We start from the raw sequence: 22,324 nt of genomic DNA on the forward strand, positions 1-22,324 counted from the left end.
AATGCTGGGTCAATAATTTTCTTCTTAACAACAAGTACATGAATGTCTTTTTTCTCTAGAATTAACATCAATTAATATTCCTCTTAACAATGAACGTGAGTTAAAGGACAGTTTCACCAGAAGCAGAATCCTTTTGCAGCGTTCATTGAATACATTAATCCCTACTTCCAATAATTGTCACAGACACTCCCTCTGTGACAAACCCCCCAGTGTTACCAAGTGCTGACCCTCACTGCAGCTCCTCAGGGGAACTGGGTGGAGTGTTCCTTTCCTCCCTTTGCTGCTGAGTGTCCCCCTGCACTTCTTAAAACCCTGCTGTTGATGCCCATTTTATTTGCCACTCTATAAAAAGCATTAAGCTGTGAAGGAACGGACTGGAGAGAAGGATAAAAGGGGCAGTTGGATGACAATAAAACAATTCAGCTTCAAGGGAGAAAAATCCCCCCCTTCCCCCCAAAAGCTGTGGGTGGGTGTTTTGAGAGCACAAATCCAGCCACGACCAGGGCAAGAATAAGATCCCTTGTAACTGCCCAGGCTTTGCAATTAGGGTTCATTCCAACAATGCCAGAGACATTTCCACCTTACAGGTTTGACTAATTGTCCACTCCAGCAAAACCAAGACCCCAGGCAAAGTGAAATACAGCTCCACTGACACCACACACAGCTGCTCTCCAAGGCCAGCCCATCAATTTGTTCTGTAATTTCTCTCCCATACACACGTTCCCTGGTGCAGGAAACTCAGCCTTGCAGCAATAGGAGACAGGAGTGTTCATGAGCAGCACCTGAGCAGGGAATTCCTCCTCCTGGTGACATTGCCACAGGTAAGGACACTGGACTAATATTTAAAGAGCTAACGAGTAATGAAACAGGGATTGCAACAGGACTCAGGAACTGGAAAGACACAACAAAGTCATGCAGAGGGACAGAGTGGGCAACAAACCCAATCACTTTGACCTTTTCCATGTCTTGGACAACTGTGCTCAGAGTTACCTGTGTGCTTTGGGGCACTGCTGCATTAATATCAATAAAGTTACTCATGCTTATGTTGAAGCTGGGCTTGATTTAATGCCCTAAAATTTACATACTCTGATTTCCAAAACCTGAGGTTTTGTAAAACAACAATCAAACCCTGTTCTGGATGTGACTCTCACCTGCCAAGTGTCCCTCCACTCACTAAATGCTATGTTTTGTCATGTCTTTTCCCCAACCTTTCCCATTACTCATCTGACCAGAAAATGGATGTGACCAATATTTATTGCGAAGACTCATTTCTCACATTTGTGAGCTCCAAGGAAGACAAGCTTATGTTGTGTCAGAACCCCGTGCTGCATATCAAGATTCAGGTGCCACTGGTGACTTCTGGAATTCAGTTTTGTCAAAACATCTGAGAGTTTATGCAGATAAATGGGGTTTTTGCCACATTCCTTCACTGGATTTTTCTTTAGGCAGAAGATGGGAAAGAGCAGCTGAATTTGCAAGGGGGGAAAGCTACCACTTGTACAGAGATCAGCATTTATAAAGAACAAAAAGCAATAACCTGGCTGAATTGTCCACTTGGGATTTGTGGTTTGCAATATGTTGGTTTTATCTTTTGCTCCAGTTTGATTTTTTTTTTATTTTTTTGCAAAGTCAACACCACGAGGAAAATCAGGTTTAATTAAAGAAGGAAAGGAGCAGCACAGCAGTTTGCAAAGGGTGATTTGTACACACAGGGGACCCCAAAGGCTCTGAAGGCTCTTCCCTCTATCAGACACTGAGTCTTTCTGATCTCTTAGAGTGAAAACCACCCTAAAAAAAGGACCCAACACAAACCCCAGCAACGCTTTCTCAGGCTTACCTGTCACAGCCAGGAACCAGAGGGAAAAGACTTGGAATTGCCACGCAGGAGCAGCTGCCTGGGATACCTGGATGAGCAGCAACATGGACAGACCTAAGCAACAAGAACAAGCCCCTGGGTTGGGGGGTCTGGGCTGCCCCAGGGGCAAGAGGGACCCAGGTGCTTTGGGGACTGAGGGACAGCACCAGGAGGGGCAGAGGGGAAGCCAAGATTGAGGAGCAGTGCCGGGGGGGTGGGGGACAGTGAACCCCAAGGTGTGGGATTCCCTCCCCAGGTAAAACACCGTGGCTGCTCTGGGAGAACAGGCTGTGCCCCAGGACTCCCTCCCACCACAGCAGGGGAAAGGCTCTTACCTGAGGGGCTTCAGTCAGCTCCTTCCAGAACCTTCTGGGCCAGGGGCTCCCTCAGGTGCTGAGGGGCCCCGCCCTCCCCTCAGGTGCCTCAGCCCGGCCCCTCACAGAGAGGTTTTAAGGCTTCAGCACCAAACCCAGCACCAGGAGCTCCTGCAAAGTGCAGAGATCTCACAAGCACCAACACCTGAGCGACCTTCCCTCGTTAACAGGCAATTAATTGCACCTGCTTCACCTTTTCTCCTCCTTAAAAATCCTAAACGATGCCAGCTGTGAAAGGCAGTTCCCCACCTGTGGTGAGGGGCTGGAGTCAGAGGTGTTTAAGGTCCCTTCCAACCCAAACCATTCCATGGCATTCTGTAAGTGATCCCACGGCCCAGGAAGGATCCCAATCCACCTGCCCTGTGTTCCAGCTGACACAGCACTACCTGAACTCTGGCACTGTGCATGTAACAAAGCCCCTCCACTGATGGGCCTCCAGCCTTTACCTAAGATCCCATTAACACGAGACCACAATATAAGAACTAACATCGTTTTCAATTTACCCAGCAATAAAAACCCTCTCCAGCCCCTCTCCCCCTGCAGAATTCATCATTTTAAATCCGGAAACTCAGAACCTCGTGGCAAGAAAGGGGCAGCCTGAGTCCATTCGAGTTCTACGTTAAGAATAAGGAATTAAAAAAAGAAATGTCAAAATAAATAGCACATGTTCGAGCCAGGCTCAGGGGGAAAAAAAAAAAAAAGGCACTTTCAGAAGCTATTTCCAGCAGACAAGAACTGACCTTCCCCTCATAAAATGCCACAGGGTATAAATAGAGCAGCCTCTCGTGCCATTTGTCACGGAGACTCCTCTGTCTGCTCTGAGCTCGCTGGAAAACAGGACACTGTGCTCACAATGCTCCCAGCACTAATTAGCCTGGAGTCAAAATACCTCTTCTACTCTATAATACTACTTCTGAAAAAAAAAAAATCACAGATCAAAACCAAAGCAGAAGCGGGTCAAGAATGCAGCCTTCCCATTCCCTTCTGACCAAGCAAGTAATTCTGCAAAGATACTCACCACAGCTCTCCGTGGCACCCCAACGTTTCCCTAAGTTTTGGGGATGCCAGTTATCACAAACTGGAAATAAGGAACCCTCACCAGCCAGCTCACACACACACACACATTGTTATCCCTGCTGGGTGCAGGACAGGGAGCCACTACAACGGACACAAACATGTCCCTTGATGTGATTGGAAGGCAAATTTTAGCTTTTCAGAAGACAACGAAGAGAGTTCTTGTGCATCTCCCTCCCTGCAGTTACCCCTTTGGAATGTGGCTCTTGCCAGCTCTGTATCAGTTGTGTGCAAGGCACAAAATAACATCTCTTTGCAAAAAAATGTGCACAAACCCTCCTCTACTGGGGTGTATATAGTGCATTATATTGAATTTCAAGCTTACACTTCATCAGGCCTCATTCTCCCTTGCAGGTTTTCTGAACACCTTAAGTTCACAAGCAGATTTAAGAGATGACAGTCTTTCCTACTCCACTGAAATTAGGGAATTGTCCTCTCTGGATCAGAAGTTCTCATCTTCCCATTGTTCTCTGGCTGAGGCAGTGAGAGCTTCTGCACACTTTATACTTCATTTATACTTCATTTTAGCTACTGGTTTGTGCTCAGCCACTGTACCCTGGAAATCCACGAAATCACATCCTTACACATCCATTCTTATCCATCTGACTGCTTAACCTCTGGAAGAACCTGCCAAAATTGAGCAGCGTGGCCCTAGAGCAGCAACGTGCCTCGGGGATGCAGAGCTGGAACTGGACACGATGGTGGGGTTTGTGTGCTGTAGGTTAAAACCAAAATGACCTCAAAGAAGGAAAAAATAAAGCCAAAAAAAACCCCCAGACAGGTTTGAACCACACGTGCCAGCATCCCACATTATCCCAGATGAAAGCAACTCTTTCTTTCCCCCCCAACTAACAACAATCAACAGACACATTTCGCTTGCAGGCAAAACCTGGCTGCTGTAGTGTAGCTTGGTTTTATTTATGTCCACAAATATTTCAAAAAAATTACAAAATACTCAAATGGAGAGAACACAGAAGTCACGATTTCTGGGTTTCTACTCTGTTTACACTGTGTTATCCCATGGCAAACTACTCATATATACATTAAGCTTCAAGATATATATAAATGTAGCAGTCAGAATGTACACTCTGCTTTAACGGTGCAGTGAAACAAGCTCAACCATGACGACATAGAACAAGAGAGAGACGTTTCAAAAAACACTAAAGCAAAGTCTGAAAAATAAAACTTTCAGAACAGAGAAAAAAAAAAAAAAAAAGAGAGAGATTTCTTAAAAGAAAACCAAAAAGGTCTGGGTTGTTTTTTAACAGGGCATCGAACATCGAGATGGCTTCAAAAGCCACTGCATGTGAAGTTGTAGTTAATCACTGGGCTGAAATGGAAGAATTTTCAGTGCTTATTTGCTGTATGATGTGAACAAAAGAACTCCCATAAATTATTAGAATGCTCTTCTGTGGGAAAAAAACCAATAAATTTGAACAGACTGCCAACTTCAGCTGAAAAAGTAAGGAATACAGAGAGAGGACCACTGGAGGCAATTAGGTTTTTCTTAAGAACTATGGCTAAAAATCAGCAAAGAGAAGGGTCAGAAGAAATGGCTGAAGTGGCTGAACTCCCCCAAATTCCACATGGTATAAAAAAACGAGGGCAGATTTAACTGAAATGTGCCTAATCAGACCTGTAAAGCAAACTGAGGCACCTTCTGCTGAGCAGAGCCCTCTTTCTGGGTACTCAGCTCTGAGCAAAAGTAAAAAACTGTGCTCAGAAAGAAAACATTTCACCTGATCACTGCCCACAGCAACTGAAGACTTCACCTTCCTTGATTCCACACTGACCTCACGCTTTGCCAGTCTCAGGAACACCAGCTGCTCCTCCTCAAACCTCCACACAGAGTTCAAACAGAGCAGCTGGAACTGGGTAAGTGTTACTGCAGTTCTTTAGCACTGAGAAATCTGGAATGGAGGGCAGGAAAAGATCAGCATTAGCTGAAATAGTCCTCCTCTCTCTCTCTCCTCACTCTTGCCTTAAGTGAGCCTGGAATAGATGCATAAATTTGATTTAAATTGCTGTCACTGACTGTCCAACACCAACCTTCGGGCAGGTTTGAGGTGCAGGAGGTGGGTGAGCACTGTGCCTGCCACACCTTCCATCAGAACAACTGATTAACTACAAGTTTAACACGGGTGGCTCAGAACAGTCCTAGGACACAACCATCACACTGAACAGGCTACAACAGCAGAGAGAGAGCACTCATGAGTTAAGAGAGAGAATGGGGGGAAGTTGTGCACCAGCAGAAAAAAAAATGACCAGCACGTTCAGATGTCCATTGGTCACATCACCCTCTGCTCTGGCAAAGAAAAAGTGGCAAAACAGGGAAAAAATGTTTAAAAAATCTGCCTAGTAAGCAGAGCTGTCTCCAGATTAATGCTCACTGGCCTTCTGTGTGCTCCTCTCCTCTCACCACCCTCAGCAGCCAACAGGAGTTATCCTACATGGATCAGCTGGGAGCCAGTAAATGTTACTGTCCATAATCAGGTTAATGCCAAAGCAATAAAAGTTCCTGAGATGCAGAACACTGGTGGCAGTTAAAGAGCTTTTGCTTATAAAACCAAAACTCAAACAGTCCAAGAGAAAAACCAGACTGGTGTTTGCAAAACAACTTTTAACGAGTTGCCTTAGTCCACTTTTCTTGAGAACTTCTCAAACAGGAGGCCAGAAAGAGCACATCCTCCAAAATATGAACATGCAGACAACATTCTGGCTGGGGACATTTTCAAAAAGAGACCTTTAGAACAGATTATTTCTTTGAACTTTTTGCCTACAGTCTAAACCCAATGTCCTCAGGTTTTAAGTTTCCAAAGGTCACAGGGAAGAAGTGCTTTGTGGCCACACTGAAAATGAAAGAGCCGAAGGAGGGATCCAAAGGGTCAAGGCTGGTTCCAAGGGACATCTGTGCTGCTGAGAAACCCAACTCAACAGAAATCATCTGCAGAACAGAGAGATGGAACACGAACAAAAAACCCCCAAACAACCAAACCAACCGAAAAAAACCAAGAACAGAAACAGTCATTTGCAACATTATCCCTGCAAATCCCTTTAATGCTTATTGTTGATATCAAACCAAATTTCAAGCTTTTACCCATTTGAAATTATTGATACCCATCACTCCCTTTAATTAAAGGGATAATTATATATATATATTTTATTAAAAAATCAACTCTGTATTCTGTCAATACCAGGTAGGAATTCACAATTTGTGATGTTACTGAAAATCAAGATAAACGTTTCTGGAGTTTTGTTTTGTTTTTGTTTCTCCCCTCTACCCAAAAAAAGTTAATATTTACAGACTTAAAAAGCCATGCTGCAGAACTGAGCTCTCTTTAAAATTATGAAGATTTCCTACAATGTATTAAAATAAAAGTAGATTTTTATTATTATAGCACTTGGATTCAGAGCTTGTTATGTCACCTACTTGCAATCCTTGTTTTTTTTTAAAATAGCTATAGATGCATTGAGTGTCTCTTCACGCACAGTGACTTGTGTTGTGAACCTGATTCTAGCACCTACTGAAAACAAACTAGTAAGAAAAGAAAAAAAGGGAAAAAAAAAAGAAAAAAAAACCCCAAGATTGCAGGAAGTTCTCTGAATATTCCACACAGTCCTGTATTTCCAATAGGCTTCTGAATACGTTGTCATGCAGGGAGACCCACACCAGTCTTGAGAAATCTTCTCTACAAATGAACACTATGCTGATAAGTCTCTACTTGTTGGGTGGTTGCTTCTGTTTTAAATATATAAAGAAATCTTTATAAGATATTCTTTTCCTTTTGTAGCTCTTCTCGTATGTAAAAATGTTCCACTCCTTCCCAAGGACTGGGGTTTCCACAGCCAGCGTTACAAATAAATAATTTATTACAACTGTTTGTCGCCTTCTTTCTTCAGTCGACTGCAAGAGAAAGAAAAAGTTGATTTAACCCAGAGAAGGGGGTGTCAGACACTTCAGAGCCAGCTCTGCCTTCCTGCCACCTCTCCCAGGTGCCCTGAAGGGAACAGAGGTTGCAGGTTTTGAGCTCGGAGCCCAAAAGTGAGTGTGCTGTCCCAGCACTGATAACTCCGTGTGTGCAGGGGGGAGTGATGACCTTCTGCTCCCCAAAGTGCCCCTGCCATGGGAGCACCAGCACCAGTGCCAGCTCATCAGCTCCAGCCTTATCTGCAGTCCCAGCCGTGGCAGACTGGCTGTCCCTGTGGCACCAGGCCAGCAGCAGTTCTGGACAGCAGCAGCAAGGAGGGAAACATCAGAGTAAAGCAGTGCAGGGCAGGAGATGAATATGCTGCTTCCCAGATATCCTGGCTACCCACACACACATGGAATGATCCCTGTGAGGTGCTGATGCTGTCAGTGGTCACTGTCAAACAGGAACTAAGGTGGTGTCACACACAACCACTCCACCATCAACACTGCAGAGCATTCAGGGGAGAAACAACTCCCAGGACTGATCCAGGCCTTCTCAGCTGGCAATGCAGGACCTGTATCATTCACACACTTCAACTTCCTAGTGCCCTCAGTCATTTCTCAGGATTGACTGAATCCCTCCCCTCTTCACAAAGCTCTGCCCACCCTCCACTGCTCTCAAGGAAGAGAAGGAGATGTGGAAACAGCCATCACAGCATCACACTAAAAACCCCAATCAGAGGGAATTCTGCAATGTAAGACTAAGCTAATCTTGTTCCAGTAATTTGGACCCTGCTTCCAATCTGCCCAAATCAGGTCTTAGTAAACCTTCACCTGCAACTGCACCAGGACAGTGACTCAGCTCACAGCGAGAAAGGCAGAAATTCAGAAGGAAAAAAGATTAAATGTAAAGAAATACAAAGGGATCTCCCACGTTTCCACAACGTGGGATCATCTCTCACCTGTAATAATCTTCCTGACTCGGTAGATGCCCACCATGCATGTGAGGATGCCCGTGCAACCACTGCTGCTCCATTGCCAGTCTTTGCAGCTCTGCGGACTGGGCGTGCATGGCCTGCAGCTGGTGGGCTGCTGACATGGGAGGTGGAATGGCACCAGGCAGATCCCGTGGGTAAGGAGTACCTAAGAGAGACAGGGCCCATTTTACAGGCACTTGTTTGCTACAAGGTGGGCAGAGCTGTCCCAACAAACCAACAGAACCGACCAACCGACCTGCTGCAGCTCAACTCCCCCCGCCAGGAAAACACGACATCTCACACCAAAGGCAAGCTTTGTAAAGGACCATAAAATGCTCTCACCAAAGACTGGATGTCGGAGCATTTCATGCTCGTGAGGTGGCTGCCCTAGCAATGGGTTGGGGATGGTCCCAGGTGGGTAGGGAAAACGTGCCAAATGGGGTCCAGCTGCTAAAGGATCCACCAGCGGGTGAACAGGTCCTGCTGAGCCTTGGAAAGAAGGAAAGAAAGCATCAGTCAACTGCCTTGGGATCGCAGAGATCGAAAGGATAACACAGCTAACACAATTCTCCCTCGGCTGGTACCTGGTCCAGAGCAGAAATTTGGGGTCATTTTGCCCTCTGTTCATCTCCAATCTAAGGAGACACGTGGATTATAACAGCATTGACCACTACTCTGGAGCTAAGAACTACTTAGAGACATACAACTGTATTTTAGGAGCCCCTCACTATATTTGAACCTGCCATCCAATATTAAAGCCAAATTACTTTTCAAATACACTCAGGAGAGATCTGGCAGTGGACTGACTTGGCTCTGTCTGTACCAGTCTCTCACTGCACTGAGAGGCAGAACGTACAAACCATATTTTTCTCCAGCTGGGGACTATCAGACTTACCTGGACAGAGGTGCTGAGTGACTGACTTACCTGACAACAGAACCCTGCTACAGACATGACCTATGGCAAATTCCTTCTGCTATCTGGGGCATTCAAACCTGCTTCCAACTGAGCCAGCCTGTGATTTCTGCATCACTCTCATGCCACGGCCACAAACAACAGCTTCAGGAGTGCTGACACTCAGCACTATCACTTCCTACCTGTAACCCCCCCAGCCCTTAACAATGTCACAACACCCTGCTGATCTCCTTGCTGTACAATCTGCATTCTGCAGCAGCACTCAAACTCCCCAGAGCAGCTCTCCCAGCACATCTGATGCATGATGCTGCAAGGCAAAGTCTGCTACATTTGCTTGCACAAACACTGCATTGGTAACCACCAGAACCTGCACCTGGTGCCTGGCTTGCCATGTTCTCTCCAGTCTGCCACCTAAAAAATCTGGAAACTTCTGCTTAGTGCCCTCATCTTCAGGACTCCAGACCTCTAGAGGAGTTGTTTTAGAAATGAGCAAGGCATCTTTGAGGCTATTAAACATTTCTGGAAAAAAGTTTCCAGATGTAAGAACACACCCTAAATAAAAAGATGCCAGTGCACAATATTAGATGATTCTTGTGAGAACTGTGACAGAGGATTTCAGCTCAACTAAAGCCACATGGTTAGCATGTTCAGGGGCTAAAGAGATGGAAGTTTTTCTCCAATTTGTTTTTTTCAGTTCCTATATGGAAACACCATGTCCAGTTATACCTCCCAAGGTAACAGCCACGAGCAGCAGCAGTGTCACCAGTTCTGTGACACCTCTCCTAGGGATTTCCCTTGCCCTGTACACCAGACACCACTGTAAGGTGCTGCCCTAGGACACCTGTATTTAAAAAAAACCAAACCACAAACCAGCAAACCTTTCCCAGAGACTCCCAGTGGAGTCTCAATGAGCATCACTGTGGTGTTACCAATCCTGTTTCACTGTTACTGGTTCACTCTCACAGAAACTACCTGCATTTCAGTTATTATCAGCTTACACAGTACAGAATCACAGCATGGACAAGAGGGCACAGTCTAAAGCTGTGCCAGGGGAGGTTTAGGTTAGACATTAGGATGAAATTATTTACAGAGAGAGTGATCAGACTCTGGAACGGGCTGGGCTGCCCAGGGAGGCGGTGGAGTCACCATCCCTGGAGGTGTTTAAGGAGGGACTGGATGTGGCACTGAGTGAGTAAGCAAGATGGTGCTGGGTCAAAGGTTGGACTTGATGAACTCAGAGGTCTTTTCCGACCTCGTAGATTCTGTGCTTCTGTGAAAACACGGATTTTGCCACTTGAACCCCGGGGTCCCAGCCTGCCTGTTTGGGGCAGACTGACGCTAACAGCTCACGGGAGGGGTTCCCTGGGCTCACCTTGGTGCAAGGGATCCTGCTGGTGTAGGTGTAGATGTGAGTGTATGTGTGAGTGCTGGTGGTGGTGGGGCGTGACATTGAACATCTGGAGCCGCGCCAGGGGGTCGTTGGTGAGCGATGCCATGCGCTCGGCGTGGATCCGCTCGGCCGCCAGCCTGTCGGGGTAGCTCATCTCCGGCCGCAGCTGGGGCCCTGCCAGCGCCAGTCTCTCCCTTTCCAGGGGGTTCAAACCCGGGTGGAAGGAAGCGAAGGGGTGAGGTCCTGCCGTGGGTGGAATAGTCAGTGCGCCGTGCCTGGCGAAATGCTCCATGGGGTTGGTGGCCGGGTGCAGCGCGTCCAGCTCCGGGGGCTTCACCTCGAAGCCGGGCTTCATCCTCTCTCTCAACTCCCGCTCCCGGATTTCCCGCTCCCGGATCTCCCGCTCCCGCAGCTCTCGCTCCCGAATGGTGGGATCCACGTTGTAGAGGCCGGGCATGTGGTAGGCCAGGAGTGGATCCGTGGGGTTGAGGGGCACGAAGAAGGGGTGGTTGCGGTTTGTGGGCGACATGACGTGAGGCCGCGCGTACTCGCTCAGTGTCCGTAACGCGGGCGTGTCCGGCCCGATGTAGGGGGGAACAGCAGCGATGGTGGTCGGGGGAGGTTCAAATGAAGGTCTCATGTGTGCTGGCCCGCTGAGCTGGGACTCGCCAAGACGGCCCTCGTGGGAGGAGCTGGATACCTTCTGCTGCACGGAACGGGGGGAGAGAAGTTTAGTCCAACACACTCGGCTCAGAACACTGCAGGTGCACACCTCCCATCTCTGCCTCAAGCAGCTAAGTTCAGACTCTGGCTCTCTATACCAACACTGGAGTTCGGATCTCCTCATAAAGAAAGTTAATTAAGTTCACTTCAACTTTAAGAAGCCTTCAGATGCCTTTTTTCCCAGCAGACAGCTCTCATGTGCCTGCACACTAGTGCAAGGGACACAAAGACATTTATTGTATCTGCACAGTGTTTTCCTACTGCAAGTGAATGTCAACACTTGGCTTCCTTCTCCCCAGCTGCTCTGGCTTCCCTCACACCAGACACAGAGCAGGAGCAGAAGCTCTCCATTTCCTTTAAGGAGAAGACAGTCCCAGAGTGGGCTGGATACACACAGCTCCATATTCAGGAACACCCAACTGCACAGGCATTAAAGTGCTCCTGGGATCTGCTTTCAGGTCAGACCCAACCACCAACTCCCTCCCACCGCTCTGAGCCCCCGCTGAACCTACCGCAGCTCTTTCTGCCTCTCGTTCCCGCTCCCGCTCCCTCTCTCTTTCCTTCTCCTTCTCTTTCTCTCTTTCCCTCTCCTCTCTGGCTTTCTGCTCCGCTTCCCTCTTGGCCTTTTCAATGGCCTCTTCTCTCTTCTTGGCCAGTTTTGATCCTGCCAGAGGCATGAAGTACAGGTCTGCTCTTGAGCATGAATTGTAGCCACGGTCCAGGTGCTTATAGAACCTGAAAGAAGCACGAGAGAAGGAGCTTATCCCTGGGAAAGATGCAGGAGTCTGGGATTTGAGAGCTGTATGTCAATAATAAAAAAAAATTATCACTTTACACTTATACAAAGCACTAGCAGCTTCCTTGAAAGCCAGGAGAAAATTAATTGAACCATGTTACTCCACAGACAATAGAGTGTAAAATCAGAGCACAATCAGTGCTTAACTGGTGAAACTTCCATACCTGGCTGACTGACTGGCGTGACTTGGGATATCCACCACAGTGGGCTCTGGTGATGGACTCCTGGGTGGAGGGGGAGGGCTTTCTGGTTCCTCAGCTTCATCTGGGACCTCCTCTTTGATCTGGATGGGTGGCAGCGTGCAGGCTGTCACCACGGGCACCGTCCCACTAGAGGCTGCTGACGTGGAGATGGAAGTCTGGAGCGGGATGCCGGGCATGGTGGGTGGCGTGGAGGTGGAGGGGCACGAAGGAGGGGTGATGGAAGGTGGGCCCCCCGGGACAAAGGGATGCTGAGAAAAGGGGGGCTGGGAGGATACCTGATGGAGTCCAGAGGGGGGGGTGACTAGCAGGAGGGGGAAGGCTCTGACTCTGGGTCAGAACAGGAGGCTGGGCTTGCGAGGACTGCAGTGGTTGGCTTTGAGGCATCAGCTGCAGAGGGGGAGGGTGTGCAGACGGAGGGTGGTGAGTCGAGAGGGAGCTCAGAGGTTTTAAAGCGGGTGGTGGAGGCAAGTTGGAGTTCATGGAGAACGGAGACGGGCCGGAGAGGTGAGGAGGGTGCTTGTGGGATGGAGCAGTGGGGAGCTGAGGGATGGGGGTGGTAGGGGGAGGTTTGATGTGAGGCATGGCCATGGGGGCGGGGGGCAGGGGCTGCTCCCGCGGGGGCTGCGCCTGCTGCAGCGAGGTGGCCGTGGGCAGGACAGGCTGGGTCACCTGCAGAGCCGAGTGGGAATGAGAGGGGGCTTGTGTCTGGAGGGGAACCTGAGACTGAGATGACTGAGCAGGCAGGGAAAACGGCTGGGAAGGTACGGGATGGGGCAGGAGGGGCTGTGCCTGCAGGCTGTGAGGGGCAGGCTGGGCCTGGCTGTGGAGGGGGGGCTGCGTGTGGGGCTGTGAGGAGGCAGGGCTGGGCTGGCTCTGCGACACGCTCAGGGGCTGCAGCGGAGGGTGAGGGGATGGGAGCCTCTGCGGGTGCAGAGCAGGGGCCTGCTGGATGTGGGAGTGAGGAGGAGGTGGGGCAGGGGCCTGGGGCTGGCTGGAGGGCTGGGACGCTGGCGGGGACACCTGCGGTGGGGCCGAGGCAGCGCTGGACACTGCGGGCAGCGACGCCGGTAACTGGGCCGGTCCGGGAGGTGTGGGTGGAGGAGCCTGGCCAGAGCTGCTCTGTGCCTGCAGCACCTGGGGCTGTGCCTGCAGCACCTGCTGCTGGGCAGAGGAATCCGAGTCGCTCTCATTGTCCTGAGGGCTGGGGATGCTGGGCGAGGTGCTCCGGTTGTCCTGGTCGATGTCCTTGGGGTCGCTGCTCCCCTCGTCGTTGACGCTGCGGCTGTCGGAGCTCTCGCCCTCGCCCTCACCCTCCGAGGGGGAGTTGGGCCTGCTGATCTCCTGCAGGGAGAGGGAACAGTCACCACTGCACCGAGGGCATCCCCAGTGTGCCACAGGATGGGACCTGTCACACCAGTGCAGGAACCCTTTGAACCTCCCAGCACAGGCAACGCGAATATCCAAGGGGAGGGTGCCAAGACAACAGAGCCAGGCTCCTTTCAGGAGTGCCCTGACATGCAGCAGGTTCTCCCTGAACACAGTGAAACACTCTGAGGGTGACCAGCATGGGAAAAGATTTGTCCTGTGAGGCTGTGAATTCTCCATCTTTGGAGACATTCAAAAGCCACCTGGACACATATCCTGGGCAGTCAGCTCTAGTGGCCCTGCTGGAACAGAGAAGGTGGCCTAGATGGCCTCCAGATCCCTTCCAACCTCAGCCATTCTGGGATTCTCTATGGAAATATGGAAAGCTCAAGTTCAAAATCCCCAAATCCTATGCACAGAGTGAACCTGGGCAGATACACAGAGACATCCTGAAAGTATTTCAACTGAGCTTTGATACCAGTGAATTAGGAGAACTCCAGTGGTAGTCATCTAACTTTTCACAGAACAGGAAAAAATAAATTTAAATTAAAAAAAATAGGGGTGGAGGGGGTGGAAAATAATCCAAGTGTACTCCTATATGGTTGGTATTGATATTAAAGTGAAAAACTACTTCTGGACTTACCCAGTATCATTCCACTGTTTTCAACAGAAGGAACATGTTATAATATTGGTTCCTTTCCAGCCCCAGATTAAGTTACAATTTGCTGTGGCTTAAATTGATTTCATGTTTTTGGTTTGTTACCAGGTTTGCAACCCCCCCCACACCCTCTCAAACCATTCTCCTAAGAGGAAATATTCCTCTGTGGGACTCACTTGAGTTTTGGATTTTTTGGCATTGGACCTGTCAGGTTCCTCTGTGTCTGACGCTGCCTTTTCCCGCTGCCTCTTGGAGTTCTTGAGAGGAGAAGACACCTCTTCTTTTATCTTCTGCCACAAGGGAAGCAGAACACAGCAGTTACCAGTGGTGTAAATGCAAAAGTAAATTGAGTGTATGCCTGTGATACCATATTTAACACAAATACAGGAGAAGGGTTCCTATGGAGCAGGAGAACTCAGAAGCTGAGATAGCCAGCATTTAACAACAACCCAACAGGCATCAAGCTAACAGGAAAAACGAGTGAATAAAGCATTCCTCTTATCAAGGGGTATTTTAAACAGAGCTGTGCAGGAGCAAGTCCACCAGGAACTCGTGCCAGATCAACCTGGCCCAGGTTACTCTTCTAACAGAGACTAACACCAGCTGTTAACAGAGGATGGAACAAGAACTTATGCAGGAGACAGGCACAAGATAAGCCTCATTAAAGTCCTGCTTTACTCCTGATATTTTGAGAGGAATATTTTTAGATCCCCTCAAATACAGTGCTATAGCTATTATAAGACTACTACCTTCTTTCGTGGCCTGGGACAGCTTTATACTTCACATAATTACCTAAACTAACTAACTTCAAATTCTGCCAGGTTTTCAGTTTTATAATGTGAAAATTTGCTCCATACTCCAGTTTTGACATTTTTTTTAATATTTTTTTTTTAACTTGTACTTTTTTTGCTTAGTGCCAAGTCTTGCTGCTTCATGTGGCTTTGTTTCTTTAAACTCCCTCGGAAAGACATTTATTCATTGAAACAGACTCAACTGTCAGCTTTGCTCTGAAAAATCAAACAAATACACCTCCAGAAAAACAGTAACAGAAGTAGCCTCAATTACCACACATTCAAATTCCTTTGTAAACAAAGACTAAGTACTGCTTAAGAAAAACAAAATCCTTAAAAAACCCAAACTGTCTACTTGTCTCAAATACAGCATTTCTGAGCTGTAATACTTCCCTGAGCTTAATGCCTCTGCATTTGCATCTGAAATGGAAGGATTAATTTCTCGTGAGAGCAGAAAGGTTATGTGGGGATATCTGAATGGTCTGATCACCACCCAACCCTCTCTGCACGGGAACTCAGCAGCAGCTCAGCTGCACCGGGACATTCTCTGCTTATCCACACGAGCAGGAATTTCTGGGTCACGGGGAGATTCTCCAGCCTCGTGTGTCTGACTGAGAGGCCTCAGGTGTGCTGTCCTAACACACAAAAGGCGTGGGAAAAGGTTACCTTGGTGGATTTTTTCACCGAGTCTGCCTTGCTGTCGTTGCTGGAGGTGCTGGCGGCGCTGGGCGAGTTGCGGCCGCTGGACCTGATGTCCTCGTTGATGGGGGAGGCTCTACCATCGGGGCTGGCTGGCTGCTTCTTCCGACCACTGCGTAGTGTAGACATCTGGGGTTCAACACAGACAAGGGTATCCAAGTCAGAATCTGCCCAGCCTCTTGAATTTCCTCTGCCTTACAGCAGGGGCGTGCACCAAGCGCTCGTGCCAAGAGCTCGAGCACCAAAAACCAGGAGCGCTGTTACAACTTCTCCCTGAAAGCCCATCTGGACTTCAAAAGGAGGCAAATCCTCCATTTGTCTACTCAAAACCAGTAAGTGCTGATTATTTAATTTAGTACTGTCTGTCAGAAGTAAGGTTAGAAAGATGTTTCAATGCACATTTGCAAGTCTGCCTACACACAGCAGTGAATGAGACAGGAGAGGACCCCCACGTTCCACTAAAAATAGTCTATCTGCTGGCATTCAAGCAGTCAAGCCCAGGTTCTAAACCCCCAGTTTGTGTGCTCCTAGTATGTAAAGGGCCACAGTCAAGTTTATTTCAATAATTAATGCTGTTTCCCTCCCAGTTTGGCAGTTTTTCTGGATGACTGGCTACCATAAAAGCAATGAGCCAACATTACCCCGAGAGTGGAGCCTCACAAGAGATTTAGAATCAATGGTCATATCATCATGATCACAAAGACAGGGAGGGGAGGGTAAGGAAAAGAAATCCATCTGCTGCTTTTGATCAGCCAAATCCAAATCAAAGATCAAATTAGCCAGAGCTGCTGTCAGAGCTCTCCCAAGTGATGTGCTCACAGGGAGGCTCCCGGCGTTCCACCCTGAGTAACAACTCAGGGACAGGGCACACCAATCACAGAGGCAAAACAGAGCTCTCTGCAGGGAAGACATCTGAACTCCAGTAATATGAGGAGACCACATGAACAGCATCTAATTTTTTAAAACTCTTCCCAAGGGCTTAACTCTGACAGGATCCAGCTGGAAGGAGGACACGTACTAGAACAGAATCTCTAACACACTGTCAAGTGCCCCCTTACAATGCCAGTCCACTGCCAGTCATTACAAACATGGAAATAACTGATCTGAGCTTGCAGAGACATTTCAGCTCCTTTTTCCAAAGAAAGCCTCAACCTCAGCAAAGCTCACACAGAAATGCAGCAGCAGGCCCAGTCCAAGTGAGATTAGCTCAGCTGATGCTAAAAATACCAAGGTCATGGGTTCAACCCCTGTATGGGCCATTCACTTCTGAAGAGTTGGACCTGATGATCCTTGTGGGTCTCTTCCAACTGAGATTATTTTGTGTGATTCTGTGGAACCAGCACGATGGAGAAAGGGTCAGTTGAGGAGTCTGACCCTTCTCCACCAGAGGACGAGGGTTAAACCTACCGAGCCTCGACTCCGCCGTGTCCTCATGCTATGCTTTCCACTGAGTCCATCATCTTCCTCTTTGACAGGCTTGAACATAAAGGGTGGAGGGTCAACTGGCTTCTCGATGGGTGGCAGCTCCCCGTACTTCTTGAAGTGAATCCGACAGTCCGTGCACAGCAGGATGTTCTCCCGGCCGCCGTGGTGCCAGTCCTTGGAGGCTTGGGGCAAGGAGAGCAACAGCTCAGCAACACAAAAGCACCAGGTCCCCAGAACAAGCACACTGGATTATTTAAAAAGCTGCATTAGAAAAGCAGCTGCTTTTGTAAGGGGTAACAAAGTTGGAGAAGTTTCTGGAGAACTCTGTCCCGTTCCAGTGCACACCTTCAATGTTCAGTTTACAAACCAGTTGTTTGCTTGAGAAACTACAGCTTTGAAAGCAAAGAAAGAAGCCTTATCTGCTCTACCTGGGAGCTAACAGGCAGCTGTTGTTCTCCAAAGCTGTGGTTTCTGCAAGAGCAGCGAGCTGTGAACCTCTCATTTCCTTCCCTATTCTGGGGCTCACATTTCCAGGCCGTGCAAATGCCCAAATATCAACCAACCTTCAGAGCACCCACGGGAACGGGGCTGATGCAGAAGAGATTTGGTGCAGCATAAAGAAGTTGTGTGTGTGACAGTCACAGCCCAATATTGATTCATTACATCACAAATTGATTACATAGATTGTGGATTATGGAGATTTATTCCTGTATAAATGTCTACCCCAGGGTTCTCCTTTGTCACTGCAATATTAATTTGCAATGGCAAAGCCTGATTAACTCTGCACGGAGGAATGCTGCATATTTTAGCTGATTCAACCCCACATTTTTTTTCTGAACAGCTGTACAAGCACACAAACTGCTCCTGCTTGAAGGAACCCACATGAAAGAGGCAGCAGAAGGGAAAGCCAGCAGTGAACTGGGACATACTGGTGGTGAAGCAGTGGCGGCAGGCGTAGCCCTTCAGCTCCTGTTCACTGTCCTCGCTGTCAAAGTCATCTTCACTGGCAGAGCTCAGGTCCACTGAACAAGTGAAGAACAAGGGGAAAAAAAGAGGAAAATGGAAAATAAAACACTCAGCGGGATTTTCTATTTCCTCTTACTTGGCTAAAATAACCATTAATAAAAATAGCTGGTGACTTCCTACAACCACCCTGCCTTGCACGGCCATTAGTTCTGATTTTTCAAACTAGGCAAGGCCAGACCTCATCAGCCTCCAGGTTAAAGGAGGATTCCAGGAACGTGCCAAGTGACACAACTCACAGAACCTGATTCAGTACCACGGTACATTTCCAGATAAATTGTCATTCAGATGTCATTCGTGGGGAGCTGGAGAGGCTGTGTTCCAAAAACACAATTTTCAAGAGAAAAGAGGTTTCTCTCTAGAACGTGTTCAAATTTAAAACTTAGTATTCTATACTTAAAACCTACTTTGCTACATTTAATGAGCAGACACTGTGGTGGCTTTTGTGTTTTTTATTTTGTTTCCAGACTTCGCCTTCCAGCCCAGCTGAGGACCAATGTCACGCTCTGTTAGACACTGGCTGTATTTAACCAGGAGCAGATGTGTTTGTGGGTGGAAGAATCAATGCTTACATATAATGGACCTGTTTGGAAAACATGCTGTGATTCTTTTGGATGAGAGGCACTAAAGGACACCTCCAGCTTTCCAATCCTTACTCAAGCCTCAGAGAGCTTCAACCCGTGGCAAACTCACATTTCAAAACCACGTTTCAAAGAAGAGGAGGACATGGAAAGGGCCCCTTTCCTTTGAGGCAAGCAGTACACAGCAAATTAGCAGATTAAAAGGCTGTGAGCAAAAAAGCAGCATCTGAACCACCGAAAATCTGCAGACACCACAAAAACTGTATCTTATCTTCTAAGCAACTCAGGAGTAAATCCTTTCTTTCTGAGAGCGCTGCGTTTTTCAAGCACCACCACTATAAATTCACAACATAACAGGTCTGTAATTTGTCACAAGCAGAAAGCCCTCTGGCTTCTTTTGTTCTAATCCTTAATTAGAAGAGAAGTCCTTGATGCAAGAACACTGGTTTTCTAAAGGTTCCAAGAGGGTGTTTTGTACATGCAGGTTATAGTTCATGGATTATAGCTTATGGATTCTGCAGTAGTTGCCATCAGCATTTGTCAGCAACTTGTTACCCTTCAAATTAACACAGGGCCCCATCTAATAACCAGCACCACCATAATCCCCACAGTAATTCCTGCAGGTGTTTAAACCCTGACTGCAAAACTGACCCCAGGCTAGGACTTGCTTTCTTTTACTGAATTGATTTTTATTCTCATCCTGCACTCGGATCCATATGGACAGGTCCTTCCAACCACAAGCTCTGTGATGTGCTGAGTATCTTGGATTGAGCTGCAGAGTCCAGATCCTCACTTCTTGTGCACACAGAAACCAGCAATAAATCCTATTGATTCAGCAAGGAAAAACAAACAGCCCTTTCCTACCACCTCACTACCACCCTCTCCAGAATTCTGTCCTGCCTGATCACCACATCCTCCACCTCCCCCACATTCTGGCTTCCACACAGTCCCCCTTCTTTACAAGGCACGTGAAATGTGCTGGGTTTAGTCCACAGAAAGACTCTAAACCTCACAGGGTAATTAATACAAAGCCTTTCATATAAGGATGGAAGTTTCTATCTCCATATGGATGTTGCTGATCATAACCCTGTGCAGTGCAGCACATGTAACTGGTTTGGGGAACTACTCTTTCTTTGGACACTTCTGCTCCAGTCAAGGCCAGTGTTCTCCCAAGATACCCTGAGACACAGTGCTGGACACAGCACCCACTCTGAGGTCCTGCAGAAGGTGTGGGTCACCCAGGAAGGATGGAAGGAACTTCCTTCTTTCTGTGATTCCCAATTCCCGATACTGTAATAAGCCTGGATAAAAATACAGCACAACACCGAGCAAAGAGCAGGGAAATTCAACACCAGGGCAATATTTCCATCCTTCCAGGATGCTTTTATGTTGAAGAACTGCACAAAGCACTGGGTGATCAAAGCCGCCTTCCACATTCCAGCATAATGGCGCAGGAACCGGAGAGGGCAACTGCCTGAACTCCATTTCCTTGCTCCGTTCCCTTGAAGGTACAGCACCATTACATGGCTGTTGCTGCCTGCATTTAGACAAAGATAAATGCATTGCTTTTAGCTCCCACTTACAGAATTCACTGGAGGGGGGCCTGGAGGGAGTGTTGACTGGAGTGGAAGCGGTTCGAGTTTTAATTCTCCGAAACACAGCCTGCCTCCGATGCCTACGGTGGGCTCGAGAACTTGCTGCTTCAGGGGTTTTCTTCCAATAGTAATAGAAGGTGATTAGTTCTCCCTGCAAACACAGAAGGAGTATGTTAGAGGGACATGCAAATCTGACTCGTCAGCTTTCTCCCTCCCTCGTGCCTCTCTGCGTGCACACACGTATTTTTGTAGGAACAATCACGAGGTACTTCAGCCAGATGAAAGAATTACTCAGTAAGACAGAAAATAAAAAAATCCTCGTTATTTTTTTGTCTGCTTTTGCAAGGGAGGAAGAGAAGTAAATGAGTGGTTTTTCACCCCTTGTCTAGAAAAGGAAAGAGGTTGGGAAGCACATATCCAGGCTCCACCTGGATGCTGCAGGCACTGCTGGTCCTGGGATTCAGAAGAGGGTGCCCTTGTCTCGCTGTCAGCATCCCCTGACACCTCTGCTCTGCTCAGGAGAGGCACAACCTCCCACTGAGTTCCGAGAACAGACATCACCACACTGCTACAAATCCTCTGAGGTTCACAGAAAGAGTAAGGCTCAATCCAAACAGACGCTGCCATTTTGTCAACCCACACTCTACATACAGCTATTTTTCCAATATTAAGAAGGTGAAAGTCAGAAGGAAAACGTGTTCAACAACAAGTCTATAACCGTAACACAACCCTACTACACTAAATCGTGTTTTAATTTGAATATATATGCCCACATCTAAATTAATTAAGCAGTTAAAAGAGCACACCTAGAGAAATGAGTGATAATTTCACAGCATAATGAATCTGGCTTACATTCAAAAAGTGGAGCAGCTGCCATTCAAACTGGAGGATGTAATGCTGAACCAAAGAACAGCATGTGGTTTTAATCTCTTTTCTCTTACTTTGAATCCCCATCATTTCCTGGCGACTTGTCTGCCTCTGAGGTAAAAGGTGTTGTTGCTTTCAAGTTGCAAGAGAAGAACGGAGAAGTTCTAACCAGCCTCTCGAAAAAAATCAACATCAGAACAAACATACCTGAATTGCCCACAAAAAGGGTTCCTTTGAACCGTGTTTTTATGTGATCAAATAACCTCAGCCTGCTCCCTCCGCGGGGAAATCCTGCAGCCCCTGCTCAGGGCAGAGCAGGGAGTTAACTCAGACCTGAATCCAAACCTTCCCAAACAAGCAATTACAGCCACAGCTAATACCTGCCCTCCTGAAACACCCTAAAGACAAAAGGAGGATGTTGTTCTAAACATTAACTGCTGATATTTAACGTGCTTAAGAGTTTTATCAATGACTACTTTAAAAATGGAAACCCCAGAAAGAAGAACACGACCACAGCTGTGATTTCTGGCACCAGGCAGAAATAGATAATTTTTAATCTGAGCTACTGCAGACTGGGATGATGCTGCTGATCCTCACCAGGAACCTAAACAATATTAATGTGTTATATATTAAAGTAACAAGTATTCAGAGTGGTAACTGGTGAGGAAGAGGAGAAAGGAGCAAGTGGGCAAAACATTACCTACAACTGTTGATTCTGAAGCACAAACGCTCTACTAAAAAAAAAATATTTAAAAAAATAAGTGTTTCCCAAAAAGAATTTCAAACTGGCTATGTCAGACTGGGACAGAACAAGGAGTTCTGACCCCAGCACCCTGCTCTGCCACTGCCTGTTCCTCGTGTTTGCTTTAGAAATACCATTTCACTGAGTGCACTCAGTGGGCTCAAAGTCCACTCAGCCCAACTGTTTGTCCAGAGGCAGGCACAGCTCTGCACAAAAGCTTATGCAATGCTCTTGCAAATGAAACGAGCCACTTTTAACCTATAAATTCATTTATATCAAATCTGAGGTGTCAGCACCAAGGAGCAAGTCAGTAAATCCCACATCTTTATGTCAGTGAATTAATGTGTCCTCTGACACTTGGCA

General features: G+C 47.5%; 1 protein-coding gene across 1 annotated transcript in view; it reads right to left on the reverse strand.

The window, feature by feature from the left end:
- Positions 1-4,173: 4,173 nt before the first annotated feature.
- RERE (arginine-glutamic acid dipeptide repeats) overlaps positions 4,174-22,324 on the reverse strand; it is a 167,345-nt gene continuing 149,194 nt past the window's right edge. The window contains 12 exon segments of the mRNA XM_027658296.1: positions 4,174-7,207; positions 8,176-8,356; positions 8,533-8,679; positions 10,476-11,196; positions 11,729-11,951; positions 12,177-12,511; positions 12,513-13,556; positions 14,415-14,528; positions 15,696-15,857; positions 17,136-17,335; positions 18,083-18,175; positions 20,341-20,503. Of these exon segments, the coding sequence (XP_027514097.1) occupies positions 7,174-7,207; positions 8,176-8,356; positions 8,533-8,679; positions 10,476-11,196; positions 11,729-11,951; positions 12,177-12,511; positions 12,513-13,556; positions 14,415-14,528; positions 15,696-15,857; positions 17,136-17,335; positions 18,083-18,175; positions 20,341-20,503 (3,417 nt within the window). The 3' untranslated portion in view covers positions 4,174-7,173.

Source organism: Corapipo altera, unplaced genomic scaffold (assembly GCF_003945725.1).
Source record: "Corapipo altera isolate COAL_440 unplaced genomic scaffold, ASM394572v1 301, whole genome shotgun sequence".
NCBI lineage: Eukaryota > Metazoa > Chordata > Aves > Passeriformes > Pipridae > Corapipo > Corapipo altera.